This window comes from Notamacropus eugenii, chromosome X, assembly GCF_028372415.1.
Source record: "Notamacropus eugenii isolate mMacEug1 chromosome X, mMacEug1.pri_v2, whole genome shotgun sequence".
Taxonomy (NCBI): domain Eukaryota; kingdom Metazoa; phylum Chordata; class Mammalia; order Diprotodontia; family Macropodidae; genus Notamacropus; species Notamacropus eugenii.
The window spans coordinates 77,739,552-77,758,163 of NC_092879.1; the positions used below are offsets into that span (position 1 = coordinate 77,739,552).

The window sequence follows — 18,612 nt, forward strand, 5'->3', positions numbered from 1 at the left end:
CCTGTGAGAAAGGGTATACAGATATTGTTATGCCCATTTTATAGATTAGGAAAAATCTATGGGCCTTACTGGGGTGCCACAGCTGGGATGCTTCTGGGGCAAGTTTGGAGCCCAGGCCTCTTGGTTCGACGTCTGAAATGTGACCTCTTAAGCCTGCCTTAGCTACCATGCAGTGTTCTTTAGGTTGTTTATTTCTAATGCCCCTGGAGCCAAGGGACATAAGTGAATGAACTGGATAATTGGGAAGTACAAACACACTTGACTTCATCCCTCAAGGTGAGAGAAATCAAAGACAAAAAGAGATCCACTGGGCAAGAAGAATTTCCATTGCGTTGATTTGTACTCTCCAGCCTCATACCACTTCCAGCCAGTAGAATCACTTGACAAAGAAAAGAAAACACATGATTTGCTCAGGATTCCTTGGAGGGGACTCACCAAAAGATGTCACACTGGGCCCATTGATGCTTAAAAATTGCTTGAACTCTGCCCAGCTCTGCCCTGGGTTTGAATCCTGCCTCAGACACATGCTAGCTATGTAACTGAGGGAGTTATTTAGCTTTTCTGGGCCTCAGTTTCCTCATCTAAAAATTAGGATAACAATACATACAGGACAGTGGTTTGTTGATCTAGTGGTAGACCATCCACCTTTATCAATGGGAACTGAACAGAGAAAGAATCTGGAGGTTAAAGTGTGGCCACCAGAAGTCCCAGAACCCACAAAGGGATGCTGAAACCCCCTGAGAACTGACCTGCCTTCTTCTGGGATATAGAAGGAGAAGCAGTAGGTTGACAGAAAGAGTGGTATACTCAGGTCCAGCTTCAAATTTGGCCTCTCATATTTGCATCTCCTATCCCTGAGCCTCAGTTTCCTTCTCTGAATAATGAGAAGGTTGGACCAGATGTTCTCCAGTGCACCTTTCAGCTTTAATTCCAGGAACCTATGATCTTGGCTCAGAGGCAGCCCTGGGAACCATGGGACAGACTTCTGCTTAATACTGGCACTTCTTAGCATTTAGAGCTTTCCAAAATTGGAATGGCTAGGCGTGCTGCCAAGTCGGGTGTGGATGTGTTAGCCTACGTGGTCTTTGAGGTCTCTTCCCTTCCAAATCTGGGGTGCTGTGAATTGCAGCTGGTGAGTTCTGGCAGAGAACAAGATTATCTGGGGATCCCAAAGGACTCCCAGAAGTTGGTCCTCCCATGACAGTGAGCTTCCTTTCCAGTCAGTCCATTCTCAGTCTTCTGGTCCCTGCTTCCCCGCCCCCTCCTCCCGCCCCTATCTCACCCCCTCCCCCAACCCACTGGCGCAGGCAGCTCACAGGGGCCAGGGCACATTTGGCCTGAGGCTCCCAGGAGCAGGAGCAGAGGCTGGGAGCTCAGGCTTAGGAACTAAGGGGCTGAGTGTTTGAAGGCTGAGGGAAGATTGAACCAGACCAAGCCAAGGCAAACTGCCATGGGTGTGGGGTTGGCTCTGATCTGTACCTTGCTCCTGGCTGCCTCCCAGGCAGAGAGTGATGCTGTGCGCTGGGGACCCCTGGGCACCCCTGACCAAGGTAGTGGCAACTTCTGGGGACTGCAGGGGGACCCGGACCCTGGCAGTGGCTGGAGACCCCAGGAGGGCCAGAGCAGCAGCAGCGACTGGGGACCCTCAGACAGCCCGGCTGATGCCAAGGGCCCTGGGGCCACACACCCACTGTTCTTCTCTCTGGATTACCATCACGTGCAGGTGCCCTTTGAGATCACGCTGTGGATCATGTTGGCCTCACTGGCCAAGATTGGTGAGTTGGGAGTCCTAGGCTTGCTCAGCCTTCTCTGGGCACTAACCTGTCCTCTTGGAGCACAGAGACCAGGAGAGGTGTCAGGGCTGGGCAGAGTGGTATGGGCTTCTGCCCTGTGGAACAGCTGGGACCACTGGGGAAGGGACCAGGAGGCTCAGCTCAAGCTCACCCGGGTCTGACTTTACCTAATGCTTTGCTCCTGGATAGTTCTCTGTATTTGTCTGATAGGTGGTGAAATCAAGGCACTGACCCCTGCCTGGGCTTTGGGGAAAGCATCAGTCTGGTGGTATTATAGCAAATGTGCCTGCATTCAAGTTTCAGTCTTTGGCATGTAGGGACACTCCCAAATCCTGAATTAGAAAAAACTGACCTGTGTATAGCGCTTTAAGGTTTGTAGAGAGCTTTGCATACATTTTCTCATTTGATTCTCACAAGAACCTGTGAGAGAAGGACCATTATTGTTCCTATTTTACAGATGAGGAAACTGAGGCAGATACAGGAGAAAGAACGTGGTCGAGTGCAGAGCAGAGGCAGGTTTTGATCCCACTTTGTTTCACTGCAGACTCGATAATGGATGCAGCCATGCCCAGATTACTGTAGTCAAGACTTTTACAGGACTGTCTTTGAGTTTCTTACCAAGTGTCTTTTCATTTCTTTGGGAGACTTTTAAAACTCTCTTCTTTTTTAAAAATTAATTAATTATTTTTAGTTTTCAACATTCAGTTCTGTAAGATTTTGAGTTCTAGATTTTCTCCCCCTCACTTCTCTACCCTTCCCCAAGATGGCATGAAATCTGATATAGGCTTTACATATACATTCATATTAAATATATTTTCACATTAGTCAGATTGTAAAGAAGAATTAGAATCAATGGGAGAAAGCACAAGAAAGAAGAAACAAAAATCAGAATTGTCTTCTTAAGTAAGTTATTCTAAAGTCTGACCACACTAACCAGTGCTCAGTTGATATCAGATTGGATAGTGTATACAGTGCCTTACATCCATAGCTACCTCCTCCCCACCTCAGCAGAGAAGGGGGTAGCTGCATTTTGTCAGTTGCATGGCCTATTTTATATCAAAACATACCAACAGGCTTGTAAGAAGTTGGGCCTAGTGGGCTTTCCCTTTGCAACCTTAGGTCTGAGTCTTCCATGCAGCAGTTACCCAGTAGATGTCTACGGAACATGGAGAGCGTTGTGCTACAATCTTGGCCATTGCAGTTTTCAATACTGCTTCCCTTAGCTGTGAGACAAAGGACATTCAGTCTCCAATGGTTCTAGTCTCCAGCTTTGCCATGCAAGGCTTTTAGATAAAAGAAGCATTTGTAAATGCTGCTGCTGCAGGAAAGGGGCTTGGACACAGAGCCTGAAGACTTCTTGCTAACAATATGGTGGAAGGCAAAGTCATTCCAGTCCTGGAGCCTCACTTTCCTTCTGTGCAGAAACAGGCTGGGTTCATGGTCCCTGCCCTGGCTGCCTCACTGTGAGAGCTCAAGGAGATTAGGAAAGCAGAGGCATTCTGCAAACCAGTGTGAGGGATTATTCATACGAAGCTTGGCACCTGTAGATATTTGTGGTTTCCTAATACCAGACACACTGGGATGTTGATTTCATTGCCCTGATGAGATTTCAGCTTCAGAATTGTGCACCTAGGAGGGATCTAGAGAAAGTGTCCATCCCTGTATCTCTAGGTTAGGACTGCTCCAACACCATCCCACACGTCGACCTAACTGGCCCATCCTTGGAGTGGTCTCAAAAAACCTCTACAGGGAGAGGAGCAGCAGCTCCTTTCTGGCCGGTTTGCAGCTGTCTAGGGTAGGGAGGTGCTTCTTCCATAGGGTCAGTTGTCTGCTTCTTTAATGACCCACAGACCCATTTGGCACTCTACTAAAGGGCATTCAGTACTTCAGGGAATGTAAAAGAATTTGCAGTCTTACAAGAGAGACAAGCTGTAGGCATACAAGTCTGCCGTGATGAGGCACCACAAAAGCAAGTACATGATTGGATATGTGCCAAGGGAATGCTAAAGAAAGAGTGTTTGTGCAGTGGGCAGGTCAAGAACTATTGCCAATGGCCCCCATATGAGGTGCCTGCATTTCATTGGCTCAGTGAAGGAAAGCCCCCGAAGGATTACCTTGATTATTAGCATTCCAGGGCCTGTCAGAGCCCATGACAGAGGGGACAAGTGGGGTGTAAGGAGTGGAACAAGCCTTGGACAGAAGAGTCAGGAGATCCAGGTTCTAAGTCTGATTCTGCTACTAACCAGCTGTGTACCCTTGGGCAAGTCACTTCTCTTGTCTTAATTCTTTCATATTCTACATGGGGGGAGGGGGTGGTTTGGATTAGATGACCTCAAAGGTCCCTTCCAAACCCATTTTTCTAAATAAGAATTGAATATCTATCTAAACTGTACCCCCCAGCACCAGTACCATGTCTTTCCAGGTTATTGAGACCCACTGTCACTGAATTTCTTATCATTCAGATGACAGGAAGGATCAGTGGAGATATTGCAAGCTGATAAACATATCATTTCATGTTTTAAAATGTCTGTACCTATTTATGAAGAATTCAGCGGATACATATAAATAATCTTGCTGATGGTAACTAGATAGACTTTATGAGTCAACACTGTCTCCGTCATAGAGGAAAAATACCTTTGTCCGTGCCCCTGCATCTTAATTACGTCATTATGAAACCGACACATCTGAAATTGAACCTTTTTTTTTTTTTGGTAAATCCTGAGGCTCTGTAATAATGACAAACTATGAAACTGTAAAGCACTCTCCATGGTGCCCTACTGTATACAAAGTGATTCTACCCAAGCCCTACTTTCTAATGTGAGTGACTCTGGGTTCTTCAAGGTTATGCCAGTAGGTTCTACCAGACCAGAAGTATCCTGAGTACCTGCCCTCTGATGGATGGATGGATGGTCTCTTGGTCTAGGACCAGTCTGGCTAAGTTTGGAGAAGCTCGTCACCAGACTGGCCAAACAGGGATGAATTTTGGAACCTTCTCAAGTATAAAATTCTAGAGGGGTTGCAGTTTGAGTCAGTGGAGAGTTTCTATGCTGAGAAAACCACAAATTCGAAGTATTGAAGTTATTTTCCTTTAGAGAGGAAAATCTATTGTGTATGGAGGGCTGACCTTGGAATCAGGAAAACCTGAGTTCAAATTCTGCCTATAACACATCCTAGCTATGTGACCATGGTCAAGTCTCTTAATCCTTCAAACAACTCTCTAATATTGTTATAGAGGGGTTACTGTTCTGTATCAGTGAAAGGAATTTTCACTCTGGGAGTTTACTACATCAGTGAAATCACAGATTGAGGGGAAGGGCAATGAATCAATCAAATCATATAACATCAACCCTGTGAGGGAAGGTAGCATAAATATTTTTATCTCAACTTTATATATGGGGACACTGAGGCTCAGAGAAGTTAAGTGACTTGCCCCCAAAGTCACATAGTTGGAAAGTGGCAGAGCTGGGTTTCAGAGGAGACTTCTGGTCCTCTTCTCTCTAACTTACATTCTGTCTCCCCAAAAGAAGTTACTCAGAGTAGATATGCCACACTCACATCAGCTACACCATCCTTTTCTCTTTCCCAGGGTTTCACCTTTACAGCAAATTGCCCTCAGTTGTTCCAGAAAGCTGCTTGCTGATTTTTGTGGGGCTCGTCATGGGCGGAATCATCTATGGCTTAAATGATAAATCCCCACCCATCATGGACAGCGACATATTCTTTCTCTACTTACTCCCCCCAATTGTCCTTGATGCAGGCTACTTTATGCCCAGTCGACCCTTTTTTGAGAACATTGGCACTATCCTTCTGTATGCAGTTGTGGGCACTCTGTGGAATGTGCTTGGGATTGGCCTTTCCCTCTATGGCATCTGCCAGGTGGAGTACTTCAGCTTGCGTGATGTCTCCTTGCTCCATAACCTCTGGTTTGGGACCCTGATTGCCGCCGTGGATCCCGTGGCTGTGCTCTCGGTGTTTGCAGAGATGCATGTGAATGAGAAGCTTCATATTTTGGTTTTTGGAGAGTCTCTCCTCAATGACGCTGTGATTGTTGTAAGTATTGCCACCTGCCTGGGGTGTCTTGGCTGGTGAGTCAGGCTGCCCTCCCCATGGATGGGATGCCCTCCCCTTAAAGGGAACCAGAGAATTCTGAAAACAGGATTCAGACCACCAGTGGCCAAGTGATGCCCTCACAGTGAGCTTCCGCAGGGCACAGTCTCTGTCCTTCGTTCACAGATAAGTAAGCATAAAGTAATGATGCAATAAATACTGAATGATTTCAAAGGGGAGGAGGCATGAGAAGCAAGGGCAAAGCTTGGCCTACTCTTTGGTGTCTGATGAAACTTCGGGTGTTTTGGGAAGCCCAAAGTTTGAGAAGTGCTGAGTAGTAACTGCTGTCATTTATACAGTGTTTTAAGAGTTTTCCAAAGCAATTCCTATGTATTTTCTCATCTGAGCCTCACTGTGAGGACACTGAAGCTCCTAGAGGTTACATGACTCACCCAGGGATACACAGCAAATGCTTAGGAGAATATTTGAACTGTGCTCAGGACTCCAAATCCAGCATTCTGTTCACTATGCCACACTACCTTTCTGGTCAGGTTTAGATCCATTTGGATGACCTGGGCCATCATTTTAGGCCTTTTCTAATGACATTTCTTCTAATCTCTTCTCTTCCAGGTACTCTATAAATTATTTCAGTCTTTCAGTGAAATGGCATCTATCACGACACTGGACATTTTGGCTGGGATGGGAAAGTTCTTTGTGGTTGGAATTGGAGGAGTCATCATTGGTCTCCTGTTTGGAATGGTCGCTGCCTTTACCACTCGTTTTACCAAGGCCACTCGTGTCATCGAACCCCTCTTTGTTTTCTTGTATAGCTACCTCTCCTACCTCAGTGCAGAAATGTTTCACCTCTCTGGGATTGTGGCGTAAGTACCCCTGAGATCCTTGATGGCTCAAGGAAGCCTTGGCTTTAGGGTTTTGTGCTTGATTCTGCCCACCAAACTCAGGAGGTGCCTCTGGTGAAGTATATAAGGGCTATGGGGTAGAGCTAGAGCAGGTCCATCCTTCTACTCCGCCATCTTGGCTCTGCCCCTGGCAAAGTATATAAGATGGAAAGAACCAACCTTCTCTCTACCTAGCTGTGGGACCTGGGCCAAGTTCTTCTCTCTTGGTCCTCAGTTTCTTCATCTGTGTAGTGGGAATGGAACCTGTACTACCTACTTCACATGACTGATATGAGGCCCAGATTTGAGAATGGATAGAAAAGTGCTTTGTAACCATAAAGAGTTCTATACAATTTTTAAATTAATTAATTTTAAGCAAGCATTTATTTTCTTTCCATTCCACTCCATTGAATTCCAAGCCATTAAGCCATTAAGACCACCCTCACCAACAGACTCTCTTAACATAGGCATAGTTCAACAAAGCAACTTCCTGTGTTGACTATAGCCAAAGGAATTTGTGTCTCCTTCTTCATCCTGAGTCCATCAATTTCTAGCGGGAGGTGAATGGCATGCTTTATCTTCAATCTTCTGGCATTGTGGTTTGGCATTGAATTCATTGATCAGGACCCAAGACTTTCCAAGTTGTTTTTCTTTATAATGTTGTCATTGTTCTCCTAGTTCTGCTCATTTCACTCTAGGTGAGTTCATAGATGTCTTGCTAGTTTCCTCTGAAACTATTCACTTTGTCATGTCATAATGCATGAAAGCATTCCATTACATTCATCTACAGTAATTTGTGTTGCCATTCCCTAATTATTTGATACCTTTCTAGATTTGTGTCACTATGAAAATAAGGGCTCTGGAAATGTGAAACAGTAATATATTGTGGATGAGGGAAATCCTCCTTTTCTTCCCTTCTAGGATTCCCTAGCCAGCCTTAAAGAATCTCTTAATCATTGAGGCATCACCAGCTGGAGCGTGGCTCCAAATACTGGCTCCTTGGGGAAGTTTGGAGCTGGGGATGATGATATCTGGCCCTCCCCCTCCAGCCTTCCTTCAAACAGCCCTGGAAGCTGAGGGATTCAACAGCTTTGTCCAGGGCCCCTTTGTTAGCCCGTGGAGGAAAACCTTCCCTGTTGTATACATCTAGAACATGCCAACTTCTGACCCATTTATGGTGGAGGACAAATCATCCCTTAACATATTGTGACTTGAATCTAGAAATACTTATGATAAGGAGTGGCATGGGACATTTCAAGAACCTTGACATGTATTCTTATTCAGGCAACTATTGTTTCACTCTGTAATTATGAACCATGTTATTTTTTTGACAAACCTTTAGGGCAATCTAGCATAGTGAATCTCTATTCTTGAGCCTGGGTTCAAGAACCACCTCTGACATATACCAACTATGTGACCTTGGGCAGTTCCCTTAACCTCAAAGTTCTCCGTGTAACTTTCTATGAATTTAAGTTGTAGAACAATTGCTGATCTGCATTGGTGGAATGAATTTCAATCCTGAGACTTCCTGTGCTGATTAAACTCATGTCTGGACCCCAAATGAACAAATAAAAGTGAATAACTGAGAAGGTGAAGTTAATATAAATTGACAGGTATATTTTGCTTTTGACAAGCATCATGATAAAGTTGAGAGGGAGTCAGCTTTGGAGTCAGGAAGACCTGAGTTCAAGTTTTGTCTCTGACATGTACTGACAAAGTGTGACTGTGGATATACCAGGTCCCCCTGGTGATTCTTTGCAACTGGAAGTTGTAGATGAGTCTTGGTGATTTGTACTGGTGAAGGGAATTTCCACACAGGGGGTTCCCTAGGCCCATGAAATCATAAGTGCATACCAAAAACAGCTCCCCAAACCCAGAAAAACCCCTAAACTTACCTTGAGGTCATGCAATGTCTTTTCTTCTACATCTGGTTGGCATTGAACTAATAATAAATATCTGCTGTTTAGTATCTGCTAAATATTGACATGGTAGACTAAAGGAAATGGACATTTTCTTCTGTTTGAATTTGGATTTAGAGCTGGCATCTCATTCTCTGTATGCTACTAAAATGAGACTTTCCCCTTCCCCTTCCCCTTCCCCAGTGTACTCAGGTCAGGGTTTCCAAAAGCTTAAAAAGACAAAGGATGAATTACTGTTGAGTTCCAGAGCACTAATGCCATTTGACTTTCTAGGTGATTCGAAGCTCTAAAGGGATTTAACTTGAAACAATAAATTCCACAGTGCAGTGGTTGGAATTAGTTTGTTTTAACTGCATGTTGGCTTGGCTAAGCTCAAGGATTCCATTCTGAGCCCGGAAAATTGTCTTCTGTCTTGGCAAAGGGATGAATTCCATGATTTAAATGGCCCCTGATGTTACCAGTCAATATTAGCTATTGTCAGAGAGGTAGAGAGAGCCAATCCCATGGCCTGTTGGTTGCCTCTGGCATTTTACATTGAGCTGATCTAGTCCAGGGGATTTTTCAAGATTTTCCACAGAGTGTCTCTTTGGAAGCTTTGTTCTTTGGAAGTCCATGTCTGATTTTTTCAGCTTGCCCGTTTGGAGACTGGTCCTCAGCCCAGGGACGGCCACATACATGGGACCAACGGGGCTGAACTGTACCCAGCTCAGGACATTGACTTTCTTTTGAATTTGCTAATGCTCTTTAAAAAAATTGTAGGCTAGAAATGCAACCCTCAAAGCTTTAATTAGATAATCTGGTCTCTTTATAGCCAAAGGTAGCAGCAAGAGGAAGGATTTGTACCATTCCATCTCCCATATATATTTCATCTGAGACTTAGATTTTTCTCAAATTCCCCAAACAATTTGGATTCTTTTCCAACTTGAGGCAAATTCTCCGGAGCTCTTTTTGTAAGAAAAGCCTATTGGATTTGGCAAGTAGCAGGCTGTTGGTGAGCTGGAAGAGAGCAGGTCCATTGGAGTGGTGGGGCAGCAGGCAGGTTTCTGAGTGTGGGGTGGGGTAGGAGAGAGGAGTCAGTGTGATTGTGAAGGGAAGGGCTGAGTGCTCCCAGGATATTCCTGGCAGAGTTCAGGGGAAGATTTTTTAGGATAGGGAAGATCAGACCATGTTTCTAGGGAAAGAGAAAGGGGCCAGTTGGGAAGGAGAGCTGGAAGATGCAGTAGAGAGAGGTGGAGGAAATAAGCAGAAAGGATAATTCTGGGAAGCAGGGGGATGGTTGTCCCTTTGAGGGGTGAGGGTAGGAGGAGGGACGAGGTGAAGAGATGGAGAAATTTGGGGGTAGAAGGTAGAGAAGTAGTTGGAGCTCCTTCCAGATGACCTCTCTCTCCTTGGTAAGAAAGGAAGTGAGTTCGTTTGCAGAGGGTGAAGGGGCAGGGCTGGGCTCCAAAGAGAGAATAAACAGTCTGGAATAGTTTCTGTGAATGAGGGAATCAGGTCGAGATGATCCAAAGCTTTCTGAGCAACTAGGAGAGTCCTGCTGATGTTGGCTAGGCCAAGTTGGTGATGTGGCCCATCAAACTGGCTCTCACTTTTCCCCTCTAGTCTAGGCAGCTTACGACGAAGGAGTGGGGACTGGAGCAGAGAAAGCCCTTGGCTGGAGGTGGTCTGTGGGATGGATATGCTGGAGAGTCAAGGAGGTGCTAGCAAGGTGTTGGCAAGTTGTGGGATTTTGGTCAGGTCAGGGTGGGTGAACAAGTGTAGCCAGAAAGGACCAGACAGACTGAGGGTTAAGTTAGCAGACTAGAGGGTGCCAGAAAGCTGGATCACACAATTTGAGAACTGGAAAGGATTCACGTGATCATCTGGTCTATTATGTTTACTGAATAGGAATCTTTGCAGTAGTGCCCCCAACAGGTAGTCAGCTAGCCCTAGCTTAAAGCCAGGGATGGGGAACCTGGGGCCTCAAGGCCACAAGTTTGACCCTTTGATTGAGTTCAAGTTTTACCAAACAAATCCTTTTATTAAGGGGATTTGTTCTGTGAAGTTTGGATTCGGTCAAAGGGTGGCACTTGAGGACCTAGAGGGCAGCATGTGTTCCCCTTTCTTGGTAAAGCCCTCCAATGATGGGAGAAACCCAGTCCCCCCAGGCAGCCCATTTCCCTTTGGGACAATTTTCCTCTGCAGGGAGTTTTCCCTCACATCAGGCTGAGATCTCCCTCTCTGCATACCAAGTCTAGGCCATCTTCCCCAGGGTGGCCCCTCAAAAGAATCAGCTTTTGCAAGAATGACTCCTGTCAGCCTTCCTGTTCCAGGGGCAACTCCACGAGGAGAACTGGAACCTGGAATGTGGACCCCCATGGTTTCAGCCTTCCAAGGCAGAGAGCATCTAGTCTTTTTTCCCCCACTTAATAATATTTTATTTTTTCCAATTACATGTAAAGATAGTTTTTAACATTCACTTTTATAAGATTTTGAGTTCCAATTTTTTTCTCCTTCCCTCCCCCTCTCCAAGATGGTAAGCAATCTGATATAGTTCATACATACACAATCATGTTAAATCCACATTAGTCATGTCATGAAAGAAGAATCAGAACAAAAGTGAAAAACCACAAGCAAGAAAAAACCAAAGTAAAAATGGTATGCTTCAGTCTGCATTCAGGCTCCGTGTCTCTTTCTCTAGAGAGCCTTCTGTCTTAATGCCAGCTCGCTTTCTCACTAGGGGGGTGCGGGCTCCGGAGACCAGTCGATGTTCTTTCTTTTTCTGTGAAGTGTCGTTTCTGAAATCAAGAGGCCGTGAGACCTTGGGAAAGTCACTTCAGAATCCCAGCTCCCATCTTGGCGGCCCTTCCTGGAACTCGGCTTCCTTAGCTGTGAAACTTCAGGGCTGGAGTCGATAGCCTCCTAGGTCCTTGCCAATGCCACCATTCCATGTGTTTCTGTTTCCTGGCCCTTTGATGCCTTTCACTCCATGTTGTCTCCCTCTGTTGTTCCATATGATGACTCCAGAGTCCTCAGGCAGCACAAGAGCTTTAACACATCTTAGTGAGGTACTTGTGGCCTTGAGATGTTAAGGGACTTAGCTAGGGTCATCCAGCCACACCTCACTGGATAATTTAATGAGTTGCTGTGGCCAAACAAAATTTGTCCTGTCATGGCCAACCTTCTGGTGCTGAGGGTTTCTGCTCTGAGCTAAGTTAGTGCTTGGACACCAGGCCCACCCTCACATCTTGGTTTCCCTGAGAGTGTCTTTTAGGTATCCATGCATCACTGCTATGAGTTAAAAACTCTCAAACATTTTAAATCTATTTTTATGACATCTTACTCTCTTTTAATGTCTAAGGCTAGATTTCAATATAGAAAAGTATAAACTTGAAAAAAAACCTATCCTACTTTCCTATCTTAGGAAAGTTATTGTTTAGTTAGATCTAAAAGGGACTTTCGAGCTCATCTGATCTAGTCTCCAGTTTTCTAGCTGAGGAGGCTGGGGCCTTCTACAAGGTAGTCCTGCTGCAGAGCTGAGACTGGCCTCAGGCCTTTGGCCCCAATAGCAGCATTCTTTCGCCTGCACCATGCACTTGTTCCTTTTGAGCTCAGCAGGCACAAATTTATCTTCCTGAATTTTGCATCCAGGCTGCCTGTCATTCTCAGAGCCCTTTCGATGTATTGGCCCAATTTTTTTATTTTTATTTTTTTATATTTTAAGCTTTATTTCATCATTCTTATCAAGCACACATCAGAAAACATATCAACAGTGCATCCTATGGTGAGTCAGTTTATAGCAAAACTGAACAAGGCAATCGTGTTTACAAGAGAATTTACAGCAAACCAACCATAGGCAACACAGTAAAACTGAAATGCAGAGTTTATACTTTTAGGGCAAAGGAAAAGGAAAAGACAAAGGGAAGTTCTTTGCTATTCAATAGCAAAAACCTTAATACCCAAAAAGCCTTGAATGCAAAGTTGGAAAACAATTAGTGTCTTTGCATACAATTAGAATAATGCAGTTTTATTTCTTGGTGTTGACACAAGTCGAAATACACTGTTCTGTTCAATTATTTAAAAGCAAAAACCTTGCAGAAGTATTAAGAAACTCACCTAGACCAGACCCCATCCATAGAGCCAAGAAAGGTCAAGACAAATACACTAAACACTGAGACCTTCTGTAGAAATGTTACAGAGACAGTGCATTGGATTGTTCTCTATGCACGGCAGTTGTACTGCAGTACTTGTAGTACTGAGGTGAAGGGGGGTGTCAGGAGGAGAATACTCCCCATAACTGGCTTGGTTTAAGTATTCTTTCTCTTTTTCAATCACAACTTACTCTAAAAAAACACAATAGTTGTGTATTTCTGGAATCAGTGTGGTAGGTCTTAACATCCACCATCATTTTACAGTTATTAGTGGAGGTAAATTAAAGGTTAGACCTTTTTGATCATAATAAATGGATTTCTGAGAGTGAACAAAAGGTAGCAAAGGTAGAAAGCCCTTTGTGGGAGTACAATCCCTGCTACTCAAGCTTTTGAAACAGAGAATCTAAAGAAATGTTGAATAATTTCAGATTTTATGAAAGCACAATAAACAAACGGGTAAATCCTATGAGAAAAGATATGAAATTATACCTAGTTTCACATTTCTTAAAGTGAATAATCCACATAGATGCAGACATAAAAAACCCTACATATTTTTACAAATAAACACTATTTACTCCAATAATGAGGTGCTATTACTTTGCAGCTAGTGCATTCTAATGCCACCTACTATATCCAATGTGCAAATGGAAATACAGAGATGGCTATTTCCCAGTTTATGATGAGTTGACTCACATGGGCGATACCAAACACCAGTTCCCACTGAAGTCAGAGATCACTGAGTTTAAAATACAAAACAAAAACAAAAAAGAGGACTAGGTTTGTTATTGGCCCAATTTTTGCATTCTTTCTGGTACAGTAGGTTTGAGAGTAGCATCTGTTAATTAACTCTGCTTGGGTCTGATAGTTCTTGATCTGACTTTTGAGGCTCTTGGAAAATAGCAGCCACTGTAATTAAATGTTAGGCTAATGCCACATCTTGGCAGAGGAGGCAGGAGAACAACTTGTTTTGTCTTGTGTCACTCTCAGTACAGAGACAGAAGGTTGCCATTGGCTTGTTTTCCAGGTGTAAGCAGATGCTGCCACCATTCTTTGGCAGTAATGTTGTTGAGTGCCACCAGACTATAATGAGCCTAAGACTACAAGTTGCAGGCAAGATGTTGACCTGTTTTGGTGGAAAGAATTTCCATAGGAGGAATTCTCTTACACTGATGAAATCACTGGCCTGGACAAAAAAATATAATTCATAATTCAACATAATGTTGAGAAGCCTTGATGTCATGTCATTTGGCTGATTGCTGAGTAGCAAACTTATTGGTGTAATGCTGAAATGATGTCTCTTCTTGCAACCAGTTGTTTTTGAATATAAACTTATTTATTACAAAGACAGACAAGGATATAAGTTGGACTTGCCCCTGAATCCAGTAGCAAAGAATGAACTCATCGCATCAGTAGGGAAGTTCATGGATTGCAGGTGGGATTGGAGCTTCTTCCAGTCTGTATCCATTGGTCCCTTCCTCATTTGTCCTCTGTTGATCTCCATGCCTGCTGTCCCACTGGCCTAATGGCTCCAATGAGAGGTGTAGAAAGTCTTTCTGCTTCTAGCTTTCTATGTAAGAAAAAGATTGGGCTGGCCCCTCTCTCTTATAGATTAAAACTCAAAGACCTTTTGCTCTCTATAGCCCTTTGAGAAAGATAGACCCTTTTACAGCTGACTATTGTGCAAGGGGGAACAACCCTCAGAGGTTTTCCCTCCCAGGAGAGCCTTTGCTGGTAAAAGGTGCTTCCTCTCTGAAAGGAGATGGCTTCTTCCAGGGGCCAAACTTTTGGGGATACAGAACAGCCACCATTAGCTAATGCCAGAAGGCATAAATATTTTTTTTAATCCTTGACTTCGTGCTCCAGAGGGGCAGGGTGTGGGGGTGGGATCTGCCAGAAACCTTATCCTGACATAGCAAATTACTTAATTTCTATGCCTAACTTCCTTATGAGAATCCTGTGCTCCCAAAGATATTTTAGAAGACCCATGCCAAAGAAACTCCCAGAGAGCTCTTGTGAGTCTGACCCACTTTAGTCATTTTTTGGGAGACCAAGATGCTATGTGTCTGTCATCCAAGCATAAAAACCAAGGCCAGAGGGCAAGGTCATCTCATCCTCAAGCTTAGCCACACATCTATATATGGCATATACATATGTGCAACTGTTAGCTGTCCTGCAGGAGTTAAGGGAATAGAGAGTTTCAGAAAGAAAGGGATGGTCTATACTGGTTGATGCTTTGGAAAGATCAAGGAAGGTGAAGACTGAGAAAAAAGCTTTTGTATATGGTAAATAGGAAAGTGTTGAATTTTCTGAGCTGTGGCTTTTTTCATCATTCAACTTGTTTAAAAATTGAGATTCTTTTTTGAGGGGTGGGACATTGTCTGAAATTTTAATTTTGCAACCTTTGTGGTGTATTCAGGCATATTTCCTTGTGTTTTGCTTCTTTTACTGAGTCACCAGATATGCTGATTAGGACCTGGGGCTAGAATTTAGTGGTTTCTTGTTTCAGTTCTGAGTTCTGCAATGAGCTGGGGAAGAGCTAGCTCATCACCTTAGAATAAGTGTCTCAGCAGTTTCCTTGAGGTGTGGAGAGGATACTGCAAACTTGCAGTCTAGAAGAACAGCATTGAAATCCCAATCTGTGTGACCCTGGACAAGTCACCCAACTTCTCTTTCCTTCAGTTTCCTGATCTGTAAAATGAGAAGCTTGGGTTCAGTGACCTTGAAGATCACTTCTAGCTTTAAGTCTATGCCCTTCTGATCTTGTAATCCAAGGAGGTGTTGCCCATCAGCTCCAGTATATTGGACCACTTCAGGGTCAGGTGGTGGAATCTGGTAGTTGGGAGGGAACATTCCTTGTGAAAAGTCCATCATGGGACTGTTTGTTTTCATTGGGGACAGTAATAAACGAAAAGTCCCCAAAGTCACAGTTTTGGAAAGCAATGACCTCATTTGTGTTTCCAGCTTTCTGTCCCGTAGACATGCCGTGCTCTTCTGCTTTTAGCTGGCAGCATTGCCTTGTCTATCTTTAGCTTTGAGAGAGGAAGTGTCTGTTTAGTTTCAAATCTAATTAGACTCCCTAAATTCTAATTTATCAGAAATGAGCAATCAGTCTAGACCTTTCTGATCTTTCTCTCTCCCTCATGTCTAACACAACACCTGGCATATGATTAGGGCTTAGCAAATGTCTGTGGAATTGAATTGAATTGGAGGAGAGGGGTGGAAGACATTGCTTCCAATGCTGTAAGAGCAAGACAGCATTTCTTTTCAATATCACTGCCTTATCATTTCTTTTCCAAATGTCAGACCTCTGGGTCTTTGGAGATGGCTGTCTGCCTTGACTTTGATATGTGAGTGAGCTATGGGGGTGGGGGCATGGCCAAGTGGGCACTGCTCACCAACTTCACTGGCTCCCAGAAACTCTATGGTGGGGGAGGGGCTCCTGCCGTGATGACTGCCCTGCTGTGATTTGGTCTTTGCCAGAAGTTTCCATGGCTTAGACAGGCCCCAAACTTAACGAATGGTGATGTTGACAAATAAAACATAGATTGGCTTGTCAAGGTCCTTACTTAGCATGCCCTCTACACTAGAGGGAAGCTTGGTGATTTGCGGAATGAGCAAATGAGAGGAAGGCATCATGGTCTCATTGGTACAAATGTTTCATTTGTGGAATTCAAGATGATGGATGAGCCAAGATCAGAGTGAGGTCACTGTGCTTTCCAAAACTGTGACTTTTGAGGGGCTATGCATTGTATTACTCAGTCCCCAAAGGCAGAAAATGAATCCATGGTGTGAGAAGAAGAGGGAGTTAGAGATCTCCGAAGTCCTTCTGCCTCTGAAATGTCCTCACTTGGATGGCATTCTGTGTGCAGTGTTAGAAGGGAAAGGTGGGGTGAGTTTGCCATGAGTCACTAAGGAGTCAGTTGCAGACTTGACCTTCTAGGTTAGACTGTAATCATTAATATACTCCCATCCTCATACTATAATCAATACTTGAACCTTTAAGGAAAGTACAAGGTCAGGTCTTAAATACCATTAGCCACCTTGTTGACCTTATCAGGAGTTACACAAAGAAGAAATGGAAAAAATAATGCAAACAGGGCATTTCTCTCAAAGAAGACAGAAAAGAGAAGGCCTTAGACATCAGAGATGCTTTGTGTGGCCTTATCCTTCAGCGCCCCAGTGCATTGAAGATCCTTTCAGTCCTCCACTGGCGCCGACGGAAACCCATTCACTTCTCCTCCTGGCTCACTCTAGTCCATGCACTTCTGTAACTCCTCCACGGAAGAGTCAGTTGAGAGCTTGGAGGACTTTATAAATGTTAAGTGCTCAGGCCATTGATGTGTTAACCCTCCCTTGTGTTCCATTACTAACCCACCTCCTTTTGTAACGCTTCACTTCTTCTTCACTCATGTTCCTTCTGCCACTTTTTGAGTAACAGTTAGCATGGGATGTAAGCTGGCTTACTGGACTCTCTCATGCTCCTCTCCACTGCCCTTTGGCTGGATTTTTTATTTTATTATTCTTATGTGACGTTGTTAGTGTGAGAGTTGATAAAGACTTGTACCTGCTATAAATAGTCAATCAGAATATTTTCCAGCACTGCAGAATCAAAGGGACCTTGGAAATAGTCTCCTAAATGAGACTGTTTACACTTCAAGGCCATTGAGTCAAACCCCTTACAGATTAAGAACCCGAAGCCCAGGGAAATGAAGGGAGTTGTCCAGTATTACAGAGGGGATAAGTGGCAGAGCCAGAATCCAAATGTAGGTCGTTGGACTCCAGATCAAGCATTCTGCTAGAAAGAAATTAGGGAATCTTGAGAGCTAATCTGTTAGGCTAACCACATATGTCCTTATTCATTAAAGAACCAATTATTCAAGAGGAATCAAAGGGCAAAAGTTTAAATGAACACTTTGCACTTTGAAATTGACCTTGGCTGTGGTGTACCAAGAGGCGAAAGGGTGTGGCAGGAAGAAACGTCCACTTTTCCATAGAAATGGGCTATGTTATGGGTTCATGAGCATTCATTAATCATTTAATTTCTGTGTTACTACTGTCATCCATCCCTCTCCTCCCCCTCATCTTGGTATGTCCTTAGGGGCCAAAGAAAGGCATTACACAATTTAAGTGCTTTTTTTTGTCTGCCTAGGCATAAAGAAATTTTCACTTAATTACAAATATCAAAATTCTAATATTTGAACTTGTTTTGGAGCACATGACTATTGGAATTCTGAATTCTTTTTGAGTATTATTCCTCCTTTTAAAAAGTTTTCTTATCTTTTTTTATCACTATAACTTCCCAATTATTTCTCCATTATTGTGTGTACGAAGAAGGAACAGTAAAGGAAAATATGGCCACATTGACCTTGACTAACAGTGCATACCTCATTCTTCACCTTCAGTCCACCATCTCTTTACCAAGAGGATAGAAATGAGTTTCATTATTAGTCCCTCTGGAGTGAGTCAAGATTGTTCATTACGCTGATCTGGGTTCTGATATCTTTTTAAATAGTGTTTTAGTTTTTCTAATTACAATAGACAAATTTTAGCGTTCATTTCAAAATTTTGAGTTCCAAATTTTTTCCTTGCCTCCCTCACTTCTCCCCTCCCTAAGATAGTAAGCAGTTTGATATAGGTTCTATATGTGCAACCATGTAAAATATATTTCCATATTAGTCACAGTTGTGAAAAAAGAAACCAACCAAAAGAAAAAAAACATGAAAAAAATAAGAAAGTGAAAATAGTATGCTTCAATGTGCAATCAGACTGTATCATATCTTTCTCTGGATGTGGATAGCATTTTTCCTCGTGAGACCTTTGGAAT

At 43.6% G+C, this 18,612-nt stretch overlaps 1 protein-coding gene across 1 annotated transcript in view; it reads left to right on the forward strand.

The window, feature by feature from the left end:
• The first annotated feature begins 1,351 nt into the window (after positions 1–1,351).
• LOC140516128 (sodium/hydrogen exchanger 2-like) overlaps positions 1,352–18,612 on the forward strand; it is a 132,103-nt gene continuing 114,842 nt past the window's right edge. Inside the window, exons 1-3 of the mRNA XM_072627103.1 lie at positions 1,352–1,775; positions 5,380–5,843; positions 6,471–6,721. Coding sequence (XP_072483204.1) covers positions 1,451–1,775; positions 5,380–5,843; positions 6,471–6,721 — 1,040 coding nt within the window. The 5' untranslated portion in view covers positions 1,352–1,450. The remainder of the gene's footprint in view (positions 1,776–5,379; positions 5,844–6,470; positions 6,722–18,612) is intronic.